The following is a 20,759-nucleotide window of genomic DNA, read 5'->3' on the forward strand; positions in this document are numbered from 1 at the left end:
TACATATTGTACGCAAATACGTACAATTTTATATACAAACGTACATTGTATATACGTGCTATTATCGTAAATTTATACAATATATGCACTTAAGTACATAAAAGCATGCAAACGCATAAACATTATTTTCATATACGTTCATACATACATTGTCTATGTATACAAAGATGCAAAACATTGCCTTTTTGTACAATTATGAATATTGTACGTACAAACAACGTTTGTGCATACATTGTATGTATAGGAATCGCAAATTGTACGTTCATTCGTGCGTACATTCTATGTACATAAAAATATGTAAACACATGAATACTTACATAAAAAATTTGACTATAGTATACAATCGTAATAACTTGTAATCGTATAGTTTGATTACAAGTAATCACAATTACATGTAATCATGATTACATGTAATCATATATTTTGATTACTTGTAATCATAATTACTTGTAATCGTTTTTGTTGTGATTACTTGTAATCGCAATTACTTGTAATCATGATTACAAGTAATTGATTACTGTAATCAAAATTGTTATCATGATTACAGCTGTAATCAAAATTTTTTGAAATTTGTAATCACGATTACAAGTAATTGATTACTTGTAATCGTGATTACAAGTAATTGATTACTGTAATCAAAATTGTAATCATGATTACAGCTGTAATCAAAATTTTTTGAAATTTGTAATCACGATTACAAGTAATTGATTACTTGTAATCGTGATTACAAGTAATTGATTACATAGCTGTAATTATCTGTAATCAATTACAGTTGTAATCGATTACTGTAATCAACGGCCAACTCTGCCTCATAATTATAAATCGGACCATACCCTATAATGGGTCATTATAATCTTGACTTTTGCTTTATTGGCGAGCAATCTAACAGACTCCTAATCAGGAGTCAATAATAATCTTCACTTTTTCTTTACAGGACTTTCTTATTTCTAATTGCATATTTATGTATTATCATGTATATTTCTATTTTATTTTATTTTATCATGTTAATATTTACTAATATCTCGTAATTTTACTATTAAATCATCTTTATGATTATACCTGAGCAATGGCTCATACTAATTTTCTAATTTCAATTCTAGGAACAAAGACCTCAAGGTTACACCAGAAGGATCTGCAACTCATGATGAAGAGGTAAAGGGCCCTATGGCCTCAGGCACCTCGGCCAAACTACAGGATTAGGATTAGGATATCAAATGAATGAAAATGAAGGAAAAAAAGGAAAATAATTTGAAAAAAAAGAAGAAAAACAAAAAGATATATAAACTTGACAAATTACTACTGCAGAAAGTGGGACTGAAAGACTAGAAACCTACTTTAAAACCTATTTTATAAAGCCTATTTTATTTTATAGGAATAAGTGTAAAAGCCACTATCAGAAGCACTGAGTTTCACCAGATAACCAAACTGGTGAAATTGTTTTTCATCTTACCTTTCTAACAAGGAATTCAACTTATTTCTTTAACGTTTTTGCTTCTTCTTTGCCTATATACTAATTTGAGACCCCCTAATGTACCTAAAAATATATATGAATGACCTCAATGAATTACTTTTCATTTTGCCTAAATCTTGGTATAACAGCAACGTTTGATTTCTTATACTTAAGTGCGGTACGTTATTTAAGATGTACTGCAGTGTTGCCTCTTCCTCTTCTTGGAGCCTAAACTCAATCTATCTGATCTTTACTAAACACTCTAGCCAAAGTACATTGCAATAATGAAAATTTTAATGAATTAAATTAAAGAAAATAGGTAATTAAAGCAGAGCATCCTGGTTATGAGTTTTTTTATTATTCGAAAACAATTAGGCCTTTAAAGTAAAAACAATACATAAATGCGTTTGTGAGAAACATATATGATAAAACTGACTTACTAGCTTCGTCATTGGTCAAGTTGCGTTCTCGGGCGTTTTTCTTGTAACCTGGTCCATTTAGGTAACCCAGAGTAGTAAAAGTTAAATTGTCTATGTCTGAAACTCCACCAATACCTGTAAAAGATAGATTAATAATTTGTTGTGGTTGGTGGTACTATTCTATTTTGGGGGCCGTTAAAACTTACAAACAAAATACTTATGTTAGGTACTTATCAATTTATTATGCACTAGTAACTAAAATACCTAGTATCCAGCACTACAATTAATTAAGTATCATTAGCGTCAAAAATAGTTTTAGCAATTTTTACGGTCCTCAAGAAAAAAATGGTATATGAATGTGTTCGGCCTTTTTTTTAATATATTTAATGTGCCCTTCATATGCTGATCTGTTAATAGACATTAAACAATTTGAATCATTTTTCAGTGCAATTATGCTGATCTGCTAATAGACACGAAAAAATTTTAATCTTTTTTTCAGTGCAATTATGCTGATTCGCTAATAGACATTCAACATTTTAAATCCTTTTTCAGTGCAATTCAGCTCCTTCTTGCTGAGTTGTCAGACAAATATTGTCAAATAGCCTTAATGATAATAATTTGAGAAGTGTTCAAGAAAAAAGTTAATCTAAATAGGAGACGAATTGTTCGTTTTAGCTCGAATTAAACTGATTTTTCGGGGAAACAATAAAATCGATTTTCAAAAACCTTCTTTCTTCATTTGTTCTACAGTTCACTAATAAATGTTAACGATTTAATTTATTTAATTTTTCTTGGAAATGTATAATTGGACTGTCAAAATTAAAGTTTTAAATGGAACAAATAATAATAATTATTAGAAATTTCAAAATTTCGGGAGAAAAGTAAGATTAGAGAAGCAGAAAATGTTTCATAGTAAGTTCAATATTTTCATTAAAAAACTGTATATTTGGATTGTTTTTACGTAGTCTTGTTTGAAAAATTCGTCTTTTTTAATGCAACACAGATAATTTAGCAATACAACAAATAAATACATAAAATTAAACAATTTCTAAATTTGCTACATAAAGTGTTTTTTTTTCTTCCAGATTGATTGTGTGCAATATTGTGGAAATTTAGTTTAAATCTGAATTAACATAATCTGTTACTGAAATGGTCATTTTAAGGCAATTTGGGACCCAGATATAGCCTCATTTTCATAATTGTAATATACATGATTTTAGTACCTTGTTTTAAAAAGAAAAGTATTTAAAAAAGGTGTATAAAAATATCATCAAAAAATCTATTTTAATCACCTATAATTTCAGTCCCTCTGACAGGATAATCTCCACCCAGGGCGAAAACATGAGAGTGGTCAGCAGTGACCACTATAAGAGTGTCCTTTTCATCGACAATATCAATGGCCTTCTGTATGGCTTGATCAAATTCAACTCCTTCTTCGAGCGCTTTCATTGCCCAGTTTTCGTGATGTGCATGATCAATTCTTCCCCCTGAAATACGGCATACAGTTTTACTCATAAATATTAAGTTTCCATTCCATTTAAACGGAAGCTGGATTGATATATTTTTAAAAGAAATCATTCATAGTTAATGTTCACTATTCAGTGTTATTTTGCCTATTTGCAGAACCTGTCTAATATTGCAGTGAAATTATATTTTTTCATTAGAAAAATGTAAACCTTAGATTTTTTTTTTAAAGCTTTGTTACATTATTATAAATTATACCTAGAAATTCCCTCACTTTTTCTCTGTACACTTCTCCCCTTTTATTCTTATTTTATAACTGGCGCTGAACAGCCAATCCAATTCTGTTTGAAAGGACTATCAATTTTCATTACCGTAGCCTTATAATTTTAAACCCACAACAGAAGACAAGGGAACTCCTGGATCAAGCTTTGGAACAAGCAAGCCTTCATGGTGGTTTTTTTTATGGAACTAATCCGCATTTACGTTACATGGAGAGGAAAATCACTAAAGCCTCCCGCGGTTAGCCTGTTAGTAACGGTGACCAACGTTCAAATTCGTTTTGCAATTTTGTACTCAATCTAGAAGACAAGGGAACTTCTGGATCGAGTATTGGGAGAATTTTGTCCCGTATTTGCGTTGCATGGAGAGGAAAACCACGAAACCTTTCCACAGCTAGCCGAACGGCAAGGAGATTTAACCCATGATCAGTTTACCACTGCGGATATTTTACGTCAGCACTGTGGTCGGTTGATTAATAAAATTGAAAAAAACGTTTAAAAAAATTGCTGAGCATCATTAATTTAGTAGAAAAAAACTTTTGTAATTTTCATTAATGCTGGAAATCTAACGTTTAAAAAGCGCATTTGTTTGTATGTAGTTTCTTACTCTGTGACGAAAGAAGCGATCTTATAAAAAAAGCTAGTTATCATAAGGTTTATTTTTTATTTTCAATAATCAAAATTAAAGACAAGTTTAAGATCGAAGAAAAATGTGTTCTTGTAATTTATAAAAATTGCCTGCCTCATTTTATCCCGTCACGGGGCACGAAATTGCGAACATCGCGTTATATGCGTTCTGCGCTTACTACAATGTAAAAAATTCCGGATCAAATTACGATAAAAAGTACCGGATCTCAAGGGGCTGATAATTTTTGCTTATTCACTTTTCCAGGAACATGTTACGGAACAAAAAATCTCAGAATCACTCTAAATAAATATTAATGTAAAAATTATGGTAAAAAAGATTTTTATGGATGAGTCATTTTAAGTGCCGGTACTTTATATCATAATTTAATCCGGAATTTTTTGCAAAAATCAAAAACCACATTTGTAATAACTTAATAATGCTCTGTAACTTTGTAGTTTGGTTTTCTGCCTTCTATCCTGCACCAATTTCAAGATAAATGCAAACTCATTAATTTTTTTTTTCAAGTGAGGCTGCATTATGTAGTGCATAGCCATTTTATTATACCTAGATACCTCTTTTATAATTATTTTTGTTGCTGTTCGGAAATTAAGAGATTGGACACGGGCTTCAAGCGGCACTCTATAGTTTCATGTAATCTATTAAATTAATAACCAACCGAAATTATTTAATTGAAATTAATGCATACTTCTTACCTTCAACAAGAAGAAAATATCCTTTTGAATTCCTATTGAGTAATTTTATTGCTTTTTCTGTCATCTCTGTTAATGTGGGATACTCTTTTTTAAGGTGTGGTCGTTCTGTTACGTATGGTAGATGGTTCGAATGGAACAATCCTGAAAGTATGTTTTTGAGATTTCAGATTGTTATTTTATAGTGGCACTTAGAGACATTATTAAAATGTTACATACTATTTGACCTGAGTTGACTTATCGAATTAATTCAGAAAGGAAATTTTCGATAAATTAATACTCAAAACCTGAGAGCCAACTAAATGATCAGACCTAGTCGTATCATTGATTAAATAGATACGGTACCAGGGTTTCTGAAACCATAGGTCTGTGATACGATTGTTGTTCGTAGCTACTCCCGCTTTATACAAATCCATATAGTGCGTAGAATATGACTCCAGTATGGTAGGCCTCAGTTTTGAAGATAAGTGGGGTAACTATGACTGTGATAAGTGGGGTAACTAGTGGGGTAATCCGTGAATGAAAGATGATGGAAAAATTTCTTTTTATATTAAATATTTTAATTTCTTACGAAATTTAGTATTGAAAAAGTAGTAAATAAATAAAATAAAAAATCGGAGCTAATTTCTGTGTGCAACACAAATTAAATTTCGTTTCCAAAAAATATTACACTCTATAACGAAAAAATCGACGCACCAAGAAGGAGTTGTCCGATTGAAACGAAAATTGGTGGATAAGAAGAAAATGTACAGAATAGTAAATGATTAAAATTTCAGAACAATTGAATAATTTATTGCAGAGTTACAGTAACAAGTTCAATAAGGTGTTGATCCGCCTCTAGCCTGGATACAAGCTGCCAGACGCCGTGGCATACACCGATAAAGCTCCCGGATGGTCTCTTGCGGTATTTCCTGCCAAATTCGATCCAATTGTCGAACGAGGTCATCAACATTCCGTGCCAGATGCAATCGCCTTCCCATCATATCCCAGACATGCTCGATGGGAGAGAGATCTGGTGATCTGGCAGGCCAAGGAAGAGTTTGACAAGCTTGCAGACAGTTCATGGATGTCGTCAACGTACCGTTGTGCAGTAAGTGTACCTCTAATGACGACCAAAGGGGTCCAACTGTCAAAGGAAATGGCACCCCAGACCATAATGCCTTGTTGAGGGCCGGTGTGGCGTGCAATAGTGAAGGGAGGATCCCCCTCTGCCCTGTGCGTCTCCAAACACGTCTTCGATGATCGTCAGGACACAGTTGGGAGCGGGATTCGTCGCTAAAAACTATACGTCCCCAGTCGGCATCATTCCAGCCTGATCGAGCGTCGATTTTCCGCGTCTTAGTGGGTCGATTTTCTTGTTATAGAGTGTAGACTTTATTAAAACGAAAGTTGTATAAACTGTGCACGCTGAATCAAATTGTGAGAAAAAAACCGTTCTAGGAAAGTTAAAATTAAAAGTTAAGTGTGTTTTTTTAAACTGAAAAGAAATAGTGACAAAGTAGTAAATTTTAATTAAAAAATAAAAGAATTTAAAAAAAAAATTTTAACTAATTATTACATTATTTTGAAATGATAAAGAATGGAACAAAGGTATTTTTTGGAATATTGTAACTAAAACTAATTTGTTAGAAGGTAAAGGTAGCGCTGAGACTAGTACACACCAATAGAAAACAATTCTTTTTCTCTTATGATTAGGACACAAATCAACGCTATACTTCTTACCTTAGATGTCTTTGATCATGCAGCTAATCATAGACTGCGATTCTACACCATTATTATCTATATATATATTTCTCTTACACTGCGGCAAAAAAAGCTTCATTACAACTCCCCGAATGGCAACGCTAGAAAATCGACCAACGATTGCCGCTAAAAATGTCACATGCCAAATCTAGCTGAGGTGGCTCAACATATAGCGCTTTTAAAAACGGAAACTGAAATAACCTTAAGCTAGGCAGAAGTGAGTAGTCTTTGTCGATAGATCTCTATTTTAGTATTTTGTCGAAAGCGCTTTTTTTCACGAATTTATATATTACGAATTTATTTGACGATTTTCGATTTATATCACGAATTTATTTGTTTTATTATTGTTAATAGTAGTTATTCATTGAAAAATGAGTCTCAGTTGTGCTGTTACGCTTTAAGATTTTATACTATAGCACATTTCTAATAGGTTTAACGAATTACTTGTCATTTATTTGAATTCAAATTTATTTTAATGACTTAGTATTTACATAAAAAGATGTAATTTTCTTTTTTGAAAAAAGTTGTTATATGAATTTGAATGATTGTTTTGAATTCTTAGAAGTTTGTGAATTTGTTACTAAGTTGTACCTGCCAAAGTTAGTAGCGAGCGAAGCGAGCTTGGTTTGCGAAGCAGACCATATAAGATTGCGTATCAATTTTGGGGGGTTGGCGAGCGTTAGCGAGCAGGGGACGCAGCCCACTAGTTTTTTTATATTTCCTCAATTTATGGTAAACATACCGAAGTTTATGAAAGGAATTTCCAAATCTTTATTAAAGTATTGAAGCCTGTTGAATTCAACAGTATAAATTCTTAAGGATGTTAAAAGTGTTACGGCATCATTCTGAATTCGAAAAAATGTCAAAAATCAGGTGGATGATTGTTTAGAATGTTTAGTTACCCAAATTTTAAATTCTCACCCATTAAATAGTCAACTTTCTCAGGCTGAGTTTCTCTTAGTTCCTGGGCATCATAGATGATCTTATAGGCTACATTTTTAGCTCTTTTATCTTCTTCCCATTCTTTCATGAGATCTCGTGAGTCGATTCGTGAGCCTTGTTCCCCATCAATATCGAATTGGCCGGTGGGTATAAAATGCTTCCTACCACCACCCAATATGACCTATAAATAATATAGATTAGTTTTTTTTTTCAATTGCGTACTGTTTTCCTGCAGTACATATTTTGCTTGTACTTTGTTAAATTATATTTCCTTCATAAAGTGTACTAACATTGAGGAGCTGTTTGATTTTGTTATTTATTAGTTAAGTATCACTTTTATATTTTTAAGCTCCCATTATTGTTTTTAGGGACTAGTAAGCCGGTGTAAAATGAAAGTTCTAAATGAATAATTATCTTTTTCAGGATTGTTTGTTACTAAAATAAATTTAATTAGCGAAATATGCATTTTTTTTTAACTCAAAGTGACATGGTAGGTTAATTTTTAAACCATGGTTTTCGTAATACTATCATTTCCAACAGAAAAAGTCATACATATCTACCATATTGAGTTACAACAAAAACTTATATTTACAGCACGACGGGAGCTTTTCCATTTTACCGGCATATGCTATAAAATCATCAGTACAAAATCACCTGGCGAAAATAAATTCAACTGTATATTTTTTTTTTATTTCTTACGTGATGGCTATTCTTCTTTAATAAAGTTCCTCGGTGGTAGATGGATCATGGTTTGGAATCCCCTTGCCGTCAGGCTAACCATGGGTGGGTTTCCTCTCCATGTATCGCAAATGCGGGTAGTTCCATCGAAAAGTCCTCCACGAAGGCAAATCTCTCCTAATACTTGATCCAGGAGTTCCCTTGTCTTCTGGATTGGGTTCAAAATTACAAGGCTACGGAGTTGAACATCAGTAGTCGTAAGCCCAAAATTTGGGTCTGCTGTTCAACGTCGGTAATAAAATAAAATAAAATAAATAAAATAGTTGAATTTAATTACTTCCGGTAAATTGGGAAAGTACTATGCGACGTTTAAAATGTAAGAACGCCTGAAAAAAACATTTATTGCGTTGAAAAGATGACGAATTTTGATGCCTTTTGATAAACGTTAAAAATCGGTAAAATTAAATTATATAACTGTATGAAGTAGATGTATAGTTTTTTTTTTTTTTTCAAAAAAATTTTTTTTGACATCTATTACAAAAAATTTGCATCTAAGTAGAAAATCCTAATAAAAGCTGCCTGTAACATGATACTCCAACCCAACAAAAATAATAGGTTTTCTAGAAAGACATCATTACAGAGCAGAAATTACATTAAGATTTTCAAAGTTAACAGTATTATCATTATGGAGTAGAAAAAAACTATCATTATGTTGGCAGCAATGTATAAAGCAAAATAAAAATATTGAAAAGGCTGACAGCTGTCTTAGCATTATATGCAAGTACGACATCTGTACTGATTCGCACAATAGTCTGTGCAAACATTGTTGAAATGGAAAGTTGGAAATTCTTATCTGATTAAATGCAATTGGTTGTGATTCACTTTAAGATAAATTTTGTAAATAAATATTAATAATGGCCCGTTATATGCAATTCTATCGTTCTCGTGATATTCCCTCTTAAATCAGAAATAGTTTTTTCTTCTTCAATCAACTTAACCTTTCAGCTTGTAAACAATTCTATGTTTACGTAAGCATTATTTTCTGCTGTGTAAAGCATCACTTAATGATGTTATAATTAAAATACAAGATTAACGGAATTATCAATGTCATATTAACATTATATTATCAGAGTAAAATATTATAAGCATAAAATATTTTTTAAAAGATTTCTTTTTACGCTATGATGAAATTTTGAAACACATTTAATTAGACTTGCTGTTTAAGGAGATAGTATAATGGGAACATAGATTGCTTTAAACCATATTTCTTATTTTTTGTTTCAATTTTGTTTACTAATATTCTCTCTCTATTTCTGTCTACACCTCTCTAACTCTCTCTTTTACTCTCAATGTTTTGATAAACCGATATAACGTTTGTATTGTCATTTTTTCTTTAAGAAAAAAAAGCATTAAACTGGACATTTTTTCCTGAAACAAAATACATGCTTAAACTTCTTAGAGTACTCATAAAGTAAAGGTACGTGACAATTAGAAGGCAAGGCCGGTTGAAGCAAAACTGAAAGCAATATAGTATCCTCTGCTGTAGATGAGAGCTGAAGTTCATAAGTTCAATCTTGACTACAATCAAAGGATGCTACATGTGAAATGCACCTGAAATCTAGAAGTGGCTTAGTGTGTCTTACTGCAGCGATGAAAGTAAATATATAACTGGTTAGTTCCACGGTTGAGGGATAGTTAAAAATCATAATTTTTTATTAATTTTGTTATAAATATGAATAAACTATTTTTCTGTTGACATCTGATATTAAGATATTACAGGCATTATTTTTCCGATCGAATGAAACTTAGGGTAGAATTTTTAACATAAGTTTTACCAGTGGTTTATTAACGTATGTGTATTTCATGGAACGAACATGAACTCATGTGACGTATATATGTATTTCATGTGACGATCATCATATGCTCATCAAAATCTTTAATGGAACTTAATTGCAAGTCTGTGACGTGCGTGGTTTTAATGAAATCATAACAAGTCATATATTTACGAATATCATTGTAGAGGATATAGTTTTTACCCGGGTATTTTTGCCAGGTTCATGGTGAACCAGCTGTTGGGCAATGTCCATGCATCTTGAATCTGGAGCAGAAGACTCCCATTCTCGCGAAGCTGTATGAGCATACAATCCTGAAGGTGTTGCGTGGGTTACTCTAGTAGAAGTTACAAAGCCGGTCCATTTACCTGTTTCGAATAGAATAATATGTATGAACTGTTATTTTTAAAAGAGAGATATGAATACTCTCTTTTTATGTTTATAATCATACATTTAATCCAGCATGGTTTTCCGTTAAAGTGAACTTTAGCTTTAGAAACTGGAATAAGTTCATTTTTTATTGTCAATGTTAAATTAAGTTTCTATTTAATTTCTAGAATTAGTCTATGCCCTGGAAATAATCGCTCGTTAGGCAGCATTGTCTACGAATAAGTGCCAATGCGAGTATGCGCATTGCGAATCAGCCATGTTTCGCTACAATTCATATTTCAAAATAATTTACCTGATTGTGTTTAAAGTTCTTTTGCAACTCCTACTATTTGATTTAATTTTCCTATGTCAATCAATCGCAGGGTATTTATTATTCTGTATCAGAGTATTTATTATAGTATAATTGTTATATCAAAGTTAATAATCTAGAAAGAAAAATTTAAAAGATTTAAGTAAGATTATTATGCTGTCGCAGTAAAAAATTCAAGACCTTTAGCAAGAAGCACAAGATTATGAGTTTATTGCCTTACACATCACTCATTTTCCATAAATTTCGATAAAATTAATTCGTGTATTTACATGTCTATATTAAATAATAAATTTTTCCATTACAAATTCCATTTCAGTAAATCCAATAAAGTGTACAAAAATTCGGACTTATCTATCCATTGGTCCTTATTTCTTAGAATATATTGTTATTAGAAGTGGATTTTTTTGTTGAAATTTTAATAATCATTACAGCATATTTACATATAATCATTTTACTGTTTTAAAAACCTTACATGAAATGATGAACTTTTGCTAATATTTTTAAATTCATTTGAGCGCTCACCCTTAAATATCAAGATACATGAAAAAAATGGACATATTCTACTTTCAAAAATAAGATCTCATATAATCTAAACAAGCTTGTGTTTTCAATTTCAAAGCATAATAAATCAGAAACCTACACATGAAAGCATGGATAGTGTATTTAACCCAGCCAAGTGGTAGTATGAGAAATACGTTTCGGAACTATAACAAGTGCTACTCGTGTGTCTTGGTACTTTTAACGGTAGGGGAGAGTGGGGTCAATTGTAACAGGGTACGATTGTAACAGAGCAAAAATTTCGAGTGTCGGGTTCTAGATTTGGTTCCTAGGTGGCGCACAAGGTGTATTTAATAAATCTACATGTACACCCCTGATGACAACCATTTTTATGTACTTTTAAAAGAGTTACATCACAAAAGATATTTTCACGGCACGCAAGTACTTTTTTTGGTATTAGAATATTATATTGTAACAGAGTAATTTCGTTTAAACAAATAAAAATTAGTAACCAAATATGTAAGTGGACACCTTAATTAACATTTCAATAAAAAAAAAGATTAGTTTTGCTAATTAACTAGCATTGGTTTTAACAAATGAAGCTAAAATGGCGTCTTGGGGACAATTGTAACAATAAGTAAAGGGACGATTGTAACAGCTGAAAATAAATAATCTTATGTTTACAAACCATTACTTAACTCTTTAAGAACCACCAATAGTTTCCTATATCATTTATATTATGTTGCATGTGCATTATTTTATTTGTCACCTTTCACAGCATAAATTAAAATTTTTAACCCCTTAAAGTTAAAATTTAACCCTTTAGGTCTCTGCTCATTATTATTTTTACTCCTAAAATATCACTACTATTTTGATCAATAAAAAAATATATCACAACTATGATAATATGTATAATTAACTATGTTTTAGTTGAATTTATGAACTGTTACAATTGACCCCGTAAGTGGGGACAATTGTAACAGGTGCATGACTGTCAAAAATTGTTAATAACTAATATAATAATATTTAAAATTAGGTATTTATTTTTTTTCTAGTAGAGGATAGTCTACTTTACTCGTCTGTCAATTAGTACTAATAATATATTGGATTTTTTGTTAGTTAAAAATAGTTAAGTAAAAAATGTTACAATTGATCCCACTCTCCCCTACTTGTTATAAAATGAAAACTATAGCCTATCTCTATTATTTAAATTATATGCGCTTATGTCGTACGTTATGTTTTACTTAAGTATACTGCATCACAAAAATATAAAGTTTTATTCCTCATAGGTTTCTTTGAAAAAAGTAAGACAATCAAATTTTGATTTTAAATTGATTTGTGTTCTTTATTACATTATTTTAAGGACAACTTTTGTAATTAACATAAAATATTTTTTAAGGGATTATTTTCTGTAACTACCGTGAACAGAGCTCATCTGTGTTGCATTTCTTGATTATGATTTTGAGACCTATTGCATATTGGCGTACAGAGAAAGTCTGAAAAAAGCATTTCGACTACTTAGTTTCTTGCGTTCTATTTTGAGCTTTCATTTGTATTTTGCCTTCCCATTAGAAATAAAATAAGAAAAAATATCTAAAATTTTAAGGGCATTTTGTACACTAACCACCAAAACAATCGCGTTCTTTGTTTCAAAAAGATAAAAAATAATACTTTTATAATAAATAAAAAAATTGTGGTGCATGGTTATGACATTTCTGATGAAGAAACCATAATTCTGATTAATAAAAACCAAAATATGCGGTATTTAAACCATTCATTAGGTAATTTTTCCGTTCATATGGAAACGGCTTACCAGAAATTTTAGTTTTTAGAATTTGTTCTTATTACCTCACAGTTAGTAAAGAGAAAAAAAAAACTGAAAGTAAATTTAACCAAATAAATGGCTTTTATGCCATGCTCTAAGGGTCTAAGGTATCATGATGAAATTACCGAATTTTATCACATATTATGAAATTATTTATTGCATATTTTATTGTTAATTTCAAGCAAAGTGTTCCGTTAAAAATTACCGAGGTTTTTGGTGTTCTCATTTGGTGAGCCAGATACACGGTATAAAGTTTACAATAATCTGATAATTTCGACCATGCTCTTTTTCTCAGTGTAACTTAATTATTTCATTTGTTTCAATTTATTTTGGTAAAACAAAAACATTTGGTGTTCACCAAAATATGTCAAGATAAATTTCATTCATATAACTTTCACTTGTAATCTACAAAACTAAAGGCGTCAGTTTCATTAGAAACTATCAATTTAGTACCAACTTATGTGCTACTTTCTTACCATTTTTTTTCTAAAAGGTATTTTTTAAATTACTATCACGCAAACGCAAGTGTCGTGCAAACGCGACATCAATATAAATCTGGCATAATTTCTAAAGAGACTATTTATAAGGTTCCGGATTTATTTATTTATTTATTTTTTGTAAACATATTCAGAAACTGATATCGTTACCTGCTTCCTGGGCCCATTTCATAATAGAATCAACATGGTTGCTTTTATTTAAAGATGATTCACAATTTTCGTACATGACATTTCCATCTACTCCAGCTGTTCCATAGTTTCCTTTCACTCCACAAAGATAGGCTGTCGCTGTGTTGGCAGAGTCAGAGAGTTGCCTGTCCACCCCGTAGGTCTTCAGGAAACAGCACATATAAATAAAACAATTGATATATTATTTATTGAATGGGTTTGTACAGTGTTCATTATTTGTTTACTTCAGGAAACATAGATACAATAATTAAGCAGTCGATAACATAATTGATTTATTCAATTGTAATTATTAATTTATTAATATTTTTAGTAAACAATATTTTTCGACTAAATAATTCATCTTTTTCATTTTAGCTGATTTATTACTTTTGTGGGGAGAGTAGTTACAGACCATGTCAACCTTCATCTATGAAAAGGTACCCCGACATAGAGTCGAGTTAACATGTCTTATATACTAGTGAATTGTAGTTGTAATTTTGTAGTGGTAGATACGCTACAGTACTCCCCCACCAGAATTATATCTGAGATAGAATTCGATGAATGAATATCACTAGTTGAATCATTGCTGTTTTTGTGCGGTTGAGCCGGGAGAGCTGCATTAAGATCACCGTACTTTTTGAATGCTGAATGTGAGAGGTGTATTAACTTCACGGTCGTAGTCGCTCCTGTGTTGCCTTTAGCAGTCGAGTGTATGCAGGCCGACGTTGCGTGCTCGAGACTGAGTAGCAACAGTGCGAGGAGGTGGATAATGTTGTAGTCACAAGTAGCAAGTCAACTGTTCAATGTGGATCATCCATCGAAATAGGCGTTACTGTCTAGGTAGGCGTGTTCATATCGAAGTGGGCGTTACTGCCAAGGTAGGCGTGTTCACATCACGTCCGAAACTCACCAATGTGGGGAATGAGTTGTTATAGACAATGTCAACCGTCATCTATGAAAAGGTACCCCGACATAGAGTCGAGTTAACATGTCTTATCTACTACTGAATTGTAGTTGTAATTTTGTAGTGATAGATACGCTACACTTTCATCAATTATTAATTATTAATATTAATATCAATTATTATGAACTATATAGGGTAACATATTAATTGTAATATTTACTATTTAGTAATTTAAATATACTGAGTAACATTAGTTTAATAATAATTATCAATATATTTTTTTAAACGATGTTAAATATAGATACATCATCACTAGTTAAAAATCAAATTGGACAATTTTTACATTCAAATTTTTAGAATTAAACATAGACAAAAAAGATTGTTCTCACTTTTTGCTTATTTTATTTTTTATTTTATAACCGTCGTTGAACAGCCGACCCAATTTTATGGGTTTACAACTAATGTGCAACTCCGTAGCCATGTATTTTTGAACCCAATCCAGAAGACAAGGGAACTCCTGAATCGAGAATTGGAAGAAATTTGCCTTCGTGGAGGATTTTTTGATGGAGCTAACCGCATTTGTGTTACATGGAGGGGACGACCACGGGAACTTCCCTCGGTTAGCCTGACGTCAAGGGGACTCTAACCCATGATCCGTCAACCACTGAGGATATTTCACGTCAGCATTGTGGTCGGTGCAAGCCGGATGCGGAATTCGTATCGACTGGGATTCGAACCCAGTGCGCCTCATTGGAAAGTGAAAGCTCTATCCTCTGAGCCTTACCCTGAGGTGGTCAAATTTATTATTTGCACTTCATTTTTTTGTCCAGGCGCACAGGGAAAAATACTGCACGGAGTTACAGGGAAACATCAGCACAGCTTTTAAATTCTTTCGACTCAATATGTAACCAATATGATAAAGCCTGCCCGTATCGGGTAACTTCTCGGTACGACATGATTTTTTTTAAATTCGGCTATTTTTTTGGTATGTTCATTAGAAGAAAAAAATGTCTAGTGGTTTTTCTACAATTTTTAAGGGTGTGCACATATTCTCAAATTGTTTAAAGGTAACTGAATGTCTATCCATGATGAGATACAAACTTCTGACCCAGTTCAAAATATATCTAATAATATTAAAAGTCAAGTTTTTGAATTAATCATAGGAACTCTTAGCGTAAGAATTTTTAATTACCATCCTGGATTTATTAACTTAACATGTGCACTACTAAAATCCACAGCAATTTAAGGCTTTAAGTTCAGAAACGCATTGTGAGTTTTGACAAATCAGACTTCATTTTTTTCTCTTTACTTTTCAGTCTCAAAACTATTGTTGAAACATTTTGAAAGTTTGCTAGTTCGTGCAAATTCTTTTTTTTTTTTTTGTTTGTTAATTGTGAATTTACTTGAATGTTTTATTTCTTAACAATTCTTTTATTCTAATTTCTTTTTCTATATAATTTTGTGCTCGAGTATCCTTCCGTGAGAAACTGCTTGAGCACTAAGTAAGTGTCACGTCACTTCACTTACCTGTATAATGAAATCCATCAATGATTAATCGGTTACAGATGCAACCAATAAGAATACGTTTCCATATGGGAATACGAATTGTCAAATAATAACAGTGTAAATGGAAATCGTTTGAATGATAGTAGAAAACTGATATAGTTCAGTCTCTGACTTGGACATCTCTATTCCATAATTTAAAATATCGTGAGTAAATGATATTTTAAGCTAGTGTAGGAAAATATTTAATGAAAGCATATTTTTGACGATTTGAAGAAAATATTTTATTATATTTTCGGCTGATTAAAGAAAATATTTCATTAGTAAATAATATTTTCAGCGATTTTAAGAAAATATTTTATTATATTTTCGGCTGACTAAATAAAATATTTCATGAGTAAATAATATTTTCGGCGATTTTAAGAAAATATTTTATTATATTTTCGGCTAATTAAAGAAAATATTTCATGAGTAAATAATATTTTCGGCGATTTTAAGAAAATATTTTATTATATTTTCGGCTGATTAAGGAAAATATTTCATGAGTAAATAATATTTTCGGCGATTTTAAGAAAATATTTTATTATATTTTCGGCTGGTTAAAGAAAATATTTCATTAGTAAATAATATTTTCGGTGATTTTAAGAAAATATTTTATTATATTTTCGGCTGATTAAAGAAAATATTTCATTAGTAAATAATATTTTCAGCGATTTTAAGAAAATATTTTATTATATTTTCGGCTGACTAAATAAAATATTTCATGAGTAAATAATATTTTCGGCGATTTTAAGAAAATATTTTATTATATTTTCGGCTAATTAAAGAAAATATTTCATTAGTAAATAATATTTTCGGCGATTTTAAGAAAATATTTTATTATATTTTCGGCTGATTAAGGAAAATATTTCATGAGTAAATAATATTTTCGGCGATTTTAAGAAAATATTTTATTATATTTTCGGCTGGTTAAAGAAAATATTTCATGAGCAAATAATATTTTCGGTGATTTTAAGAAAATATTTTATTATATTTTCGGCTGATTAAAGAAAATATTTCTCTTTTTATCTCTATATATTTCTACCTTATCTGAAGAAATAGTTTGGGAGCTCGCCTAAGTTTTCACATAATGTTTATTTATAATTTGAAAGAATGAGAAATGTGTAAGCACCTTTGACAATGAAACGTGTGGAAATCTGTCGAAAGATAATAGCTCACTTTCTCCACTTTGATTTTTCTTCTGACCTTTGTAAATGCGCATAGATGTCACTGTTGTAAGACCCATGCCATCACCAAGAAAAAGGATCACATTTTTGGCGACATTTTCGTTCTTGTACAATAGCAGAGTTTCAAGTAGAGTCTTTTCAGCATTTTTTCTCCAAAATTCTGGTTTTTCTAGAGAAAAAATTTCACGTAGGTTCAAAACTAGCAATAGTGGTCAAATTATAATTTTTTTTTTTCATAAATGTCTAAAATATCTAGGGATGAATAAATTCAATATTTCTAAATGAAAATTATCCCATTTGCAACATTAGGACACCATGAAATACAAATTGATTTAAAGTTCATAAACCAGTAAATACATACCATACTACTAAAAACCTTTGGATGTATTGAATTCAAAAATCAGTAATCAAAAATATATTAAAAAACATTTTAAATGTTTTTTAATACATTTTTGATCTTGTAAGGATCTTGTACAAATGAGGTGTACAGTGATTTTCCGTTGAGATATTTTTTAAACTTATGGTCCAATCAGAAGCAGCTCGAAATAAATAGAAGTGAATGCTTATTCGTTACTTTTGTCTTTCAACAAAGCAAAATGTTGGAATTTTTTTTTATTTAAGTTTTCATGTAAAAAAAATGGATATAATTTTTAACGTTTTAAGAATTTTTAAACGGTTATAAATATATTTATTAACTATTCCTCTAAAATTTGTATGCTAAAACATATTTATTCCTCTAAATTTAGCGACACGCTGTTTAGATTTTCCGAAAATTTATTGACCTTTACAGTAGCTACACTGAAAAAGAAAATTTAAAAACTAATTTCGACTCGACATGCTTCCGAAATGTGCTCGAAAATCTCAAAGAACTTCATTTCATATCATGTTTCCGATCAATTGGGAAACACTTAAGGAAACTAATCGCATTGATGCCGATTCAGTTTCAGAGAGCAGCGTAGTTACCATTTCAACTATTAAATTCCAATTCACTAGTTAATAAAACATGTCAACTCACGAGGTATCATTTTATCATCTATGCATCTGAAAACATCTGATAGATGACAGTTGACATTGTTGGTAGCCTAGCTCCACAAGATGTTTCCAAAGTATTCTGAAACGTTTTTGAAAACTACATGCACCGTCGCTGCTCCATATATTCAGAAACGTTTCGTAATTTTTTTACGGTGTATTGACGACGCAACAATACGGGACACACAAAAAGGGATTGTTGCAGTCTGTCTTTTAGCAAATGATCATTCAAGTCAGTCCTACTTTTGTCCGGGATGGGTTTAATATCAACTTTCCATGATAGCATTTTATTCTGCATGGAAATGTGGTTTAAAGGCTAATAAAGTGGGCATTAGCACTCCAAAGATATAATGTTAAAATTACGTATAGAAAAGATACTGCGAATGATAACGCAGATGCCCTATCAAGATTAGCATATTTTTCGATATAATAAGCATAATGCATATTTTTGTTTAGATGTTTATAATGTTATCTTTAAATATTATAATCTGTGTTGAAAATGTACATTTTTTTGTGTTTTCGGAGTCATATTTCACTAGTTTCTTACTCTTTATGTGTAAACAGTTATAAGTGGTTTTTTCAACGTATATAAAAATGCTACAAAGGGAGGAATATATATATATATATATATATATATATATATATATATATATATATATATATATATTCCTCACTTTGTAGCATTTTTAGTTAAACACATCGTCTAATTCAAAAGACGGATGAGTAAGATTCAGAGCTATAAAAAGGAAAAAATCAAACTTGTGACAGGGGGGACGATAAGATTTTGCCCCCGACAGAGAAAAACGAACAAGAGCTCGTAAATTAGTAGAGGAGTGCCTAACTGGGACTCGCATGGAAATGTAATGTTCATGACGTTTAATTTCGTACTCACTTTTGTTTTATTAAATTCGTTGCGTTACTAAAAGGTATCTTCAATGTTCCGTTTTAATTATGCATGCATCAAAATCCGTACTCACTGCAATTGCCCCGATATTCCAAAATTGCTTTACAAATTTGTTTTAGTTTCTATCTTTGTAGCAAAATTTCATTTGGGATAATTACCACAATAGTAACAAAATATAGAAATTTTTATTTCATCTCATAATCAAAAAAACTGTCAAAATTAAAGATTTTACCTTGGTAAAAACGTGTTATTTAGCATTGCTCTCAACTAGGTTAACTACTCCAATAATTACGACACATCAAAACAAAACATTGTAGTTCTTAGTTTTATTTAATAAGGATCACGTGGTCGATATTTGAGACTTCTTAGTGGCAAACTTTTATTTACATCATTGGGATCATTACAGTTAATTACCCGAATAAGATAATATAAATATTGAAATAAAACATTTTATATTTATTTCAAAAAAATAAATTGATGAGCACATGGTCCACATTTGAGACTTCTATTTTGGTAAAAACGTATTATTTAGCAAATATGTCAATTGGGCTAATTACCCCTTAAATTTCTCGATAATTATAAAATATCAAATAGTTATTTTATTTATCTCACATTTTATTTATATCACATACTCCAAATTTTATCTTTCTAAACTTCGTTGGAAGTGGGAGATTTAGTGAAGAGTGAGTGAAGGAATGAATAAATGAAGGAATCTCTTATATATACAAATGACTCTTTTTTTTTGTTTCTTTTTTTTACCCCGTATTCAGCTGGTGTATTAATGTATTCAAATCCAAACCGTTTTTATTCTTATTCAAATTTTTACCACCTTAGTTAAATTCTCTTTAAAAAAATTTTGAAAATAATTAGTTAAAATTTTTTTTATTGTTTTGAAAAATAGTTTCTTAGAAAAACTCTTATATTTTTCGAAAAAAAAAACAATAATATCATTATCTAATATTTCTTTAGGAGATAGAAAATCGAATACCTCCTAATATATTCTATTCAAAATTATATGTAATGCAAAGTTATGTCTGGAGAACTACTGAGTTATCATAAAAAAGAGCTCAAATAAGGAACTGTAATATCTCGAAACTCTATATCTTTCGTACATAAATTTTAATAAAATTTTCCTAAATTTAATAAAATTTTCCCTTTTACAGATGAATTATATCAAATGATCAGTATAATTCATTTTATTTTTATTTCAAAGTACTTAGTATGGTCCACATTGCCAAAAGAAATTATTATTAATATTGAATATCAGAATTATGATAAAATTTGCTTCAGAATTTTTTAATCTATTCGAATGATAAATTAGCTCTTATTATTGAAACTACTATTAATAGCTACTGATATTA

General features: G+C 30.6%; 1 protein-coding gene across 1 annotated transcript in view; it reads right to left on the reverse strand.

Moving 5' to 3' along the window:
* LOC107444737 (alkaline phosphatase) overlaps positions 1-20,759 on the reverse strand; it is a 30,452-nt gene that overhangs the window by 8,826 nt on the left and 867 nt on the right. Inside the window, exons 2-8 of the mRNA XM_071179871.2 lie at positions 17,411-17,634; positions 13,815-13,995; positions 10,349-10,512; positions 7,614-7,815; positions 4,953-5,093; positions 3,162-3,356; positions 1,891-2,004 (exon numbers count right to left, since the gene is read on the reverse strand). Of these exons, the coding sequence (XP_071035972.2) occupies positions 1,891-2,004; positions 3,162-3,356; positions 4,953-5,093; positions 7,614-7,815; positions 10,349-10,512; positions 13,815-13,995; positions 17,411-17,634 (1,221 nt within the window). The remainder of the gene's footprint in view (positions 1-1,890; positions 2,005-3,161; positions 3,357-4,952; positions 5,094-7,613; positions 7,816-10,348; positions 10,513-13,814; positions 13,996-17,410; positions 17,635-20,759) is intronic.

The sequence above is a fragment of the Parasteatoda tepidariorum genome, chromosome 1 (assembly GCF_982258835.1).
Source record: "Parasteatoda tepidariorum strain Cologne lab strain chromosome 1, Ptep-v5.0, whole genome shotgun sequence".
NCBI classification, from domain to species: Eukaryota; Metazoa; Arthropoda; class Arachnida; order Araneae; family Theridiidae; genus Parasteatoda; species Parasteatoda tepidariorum.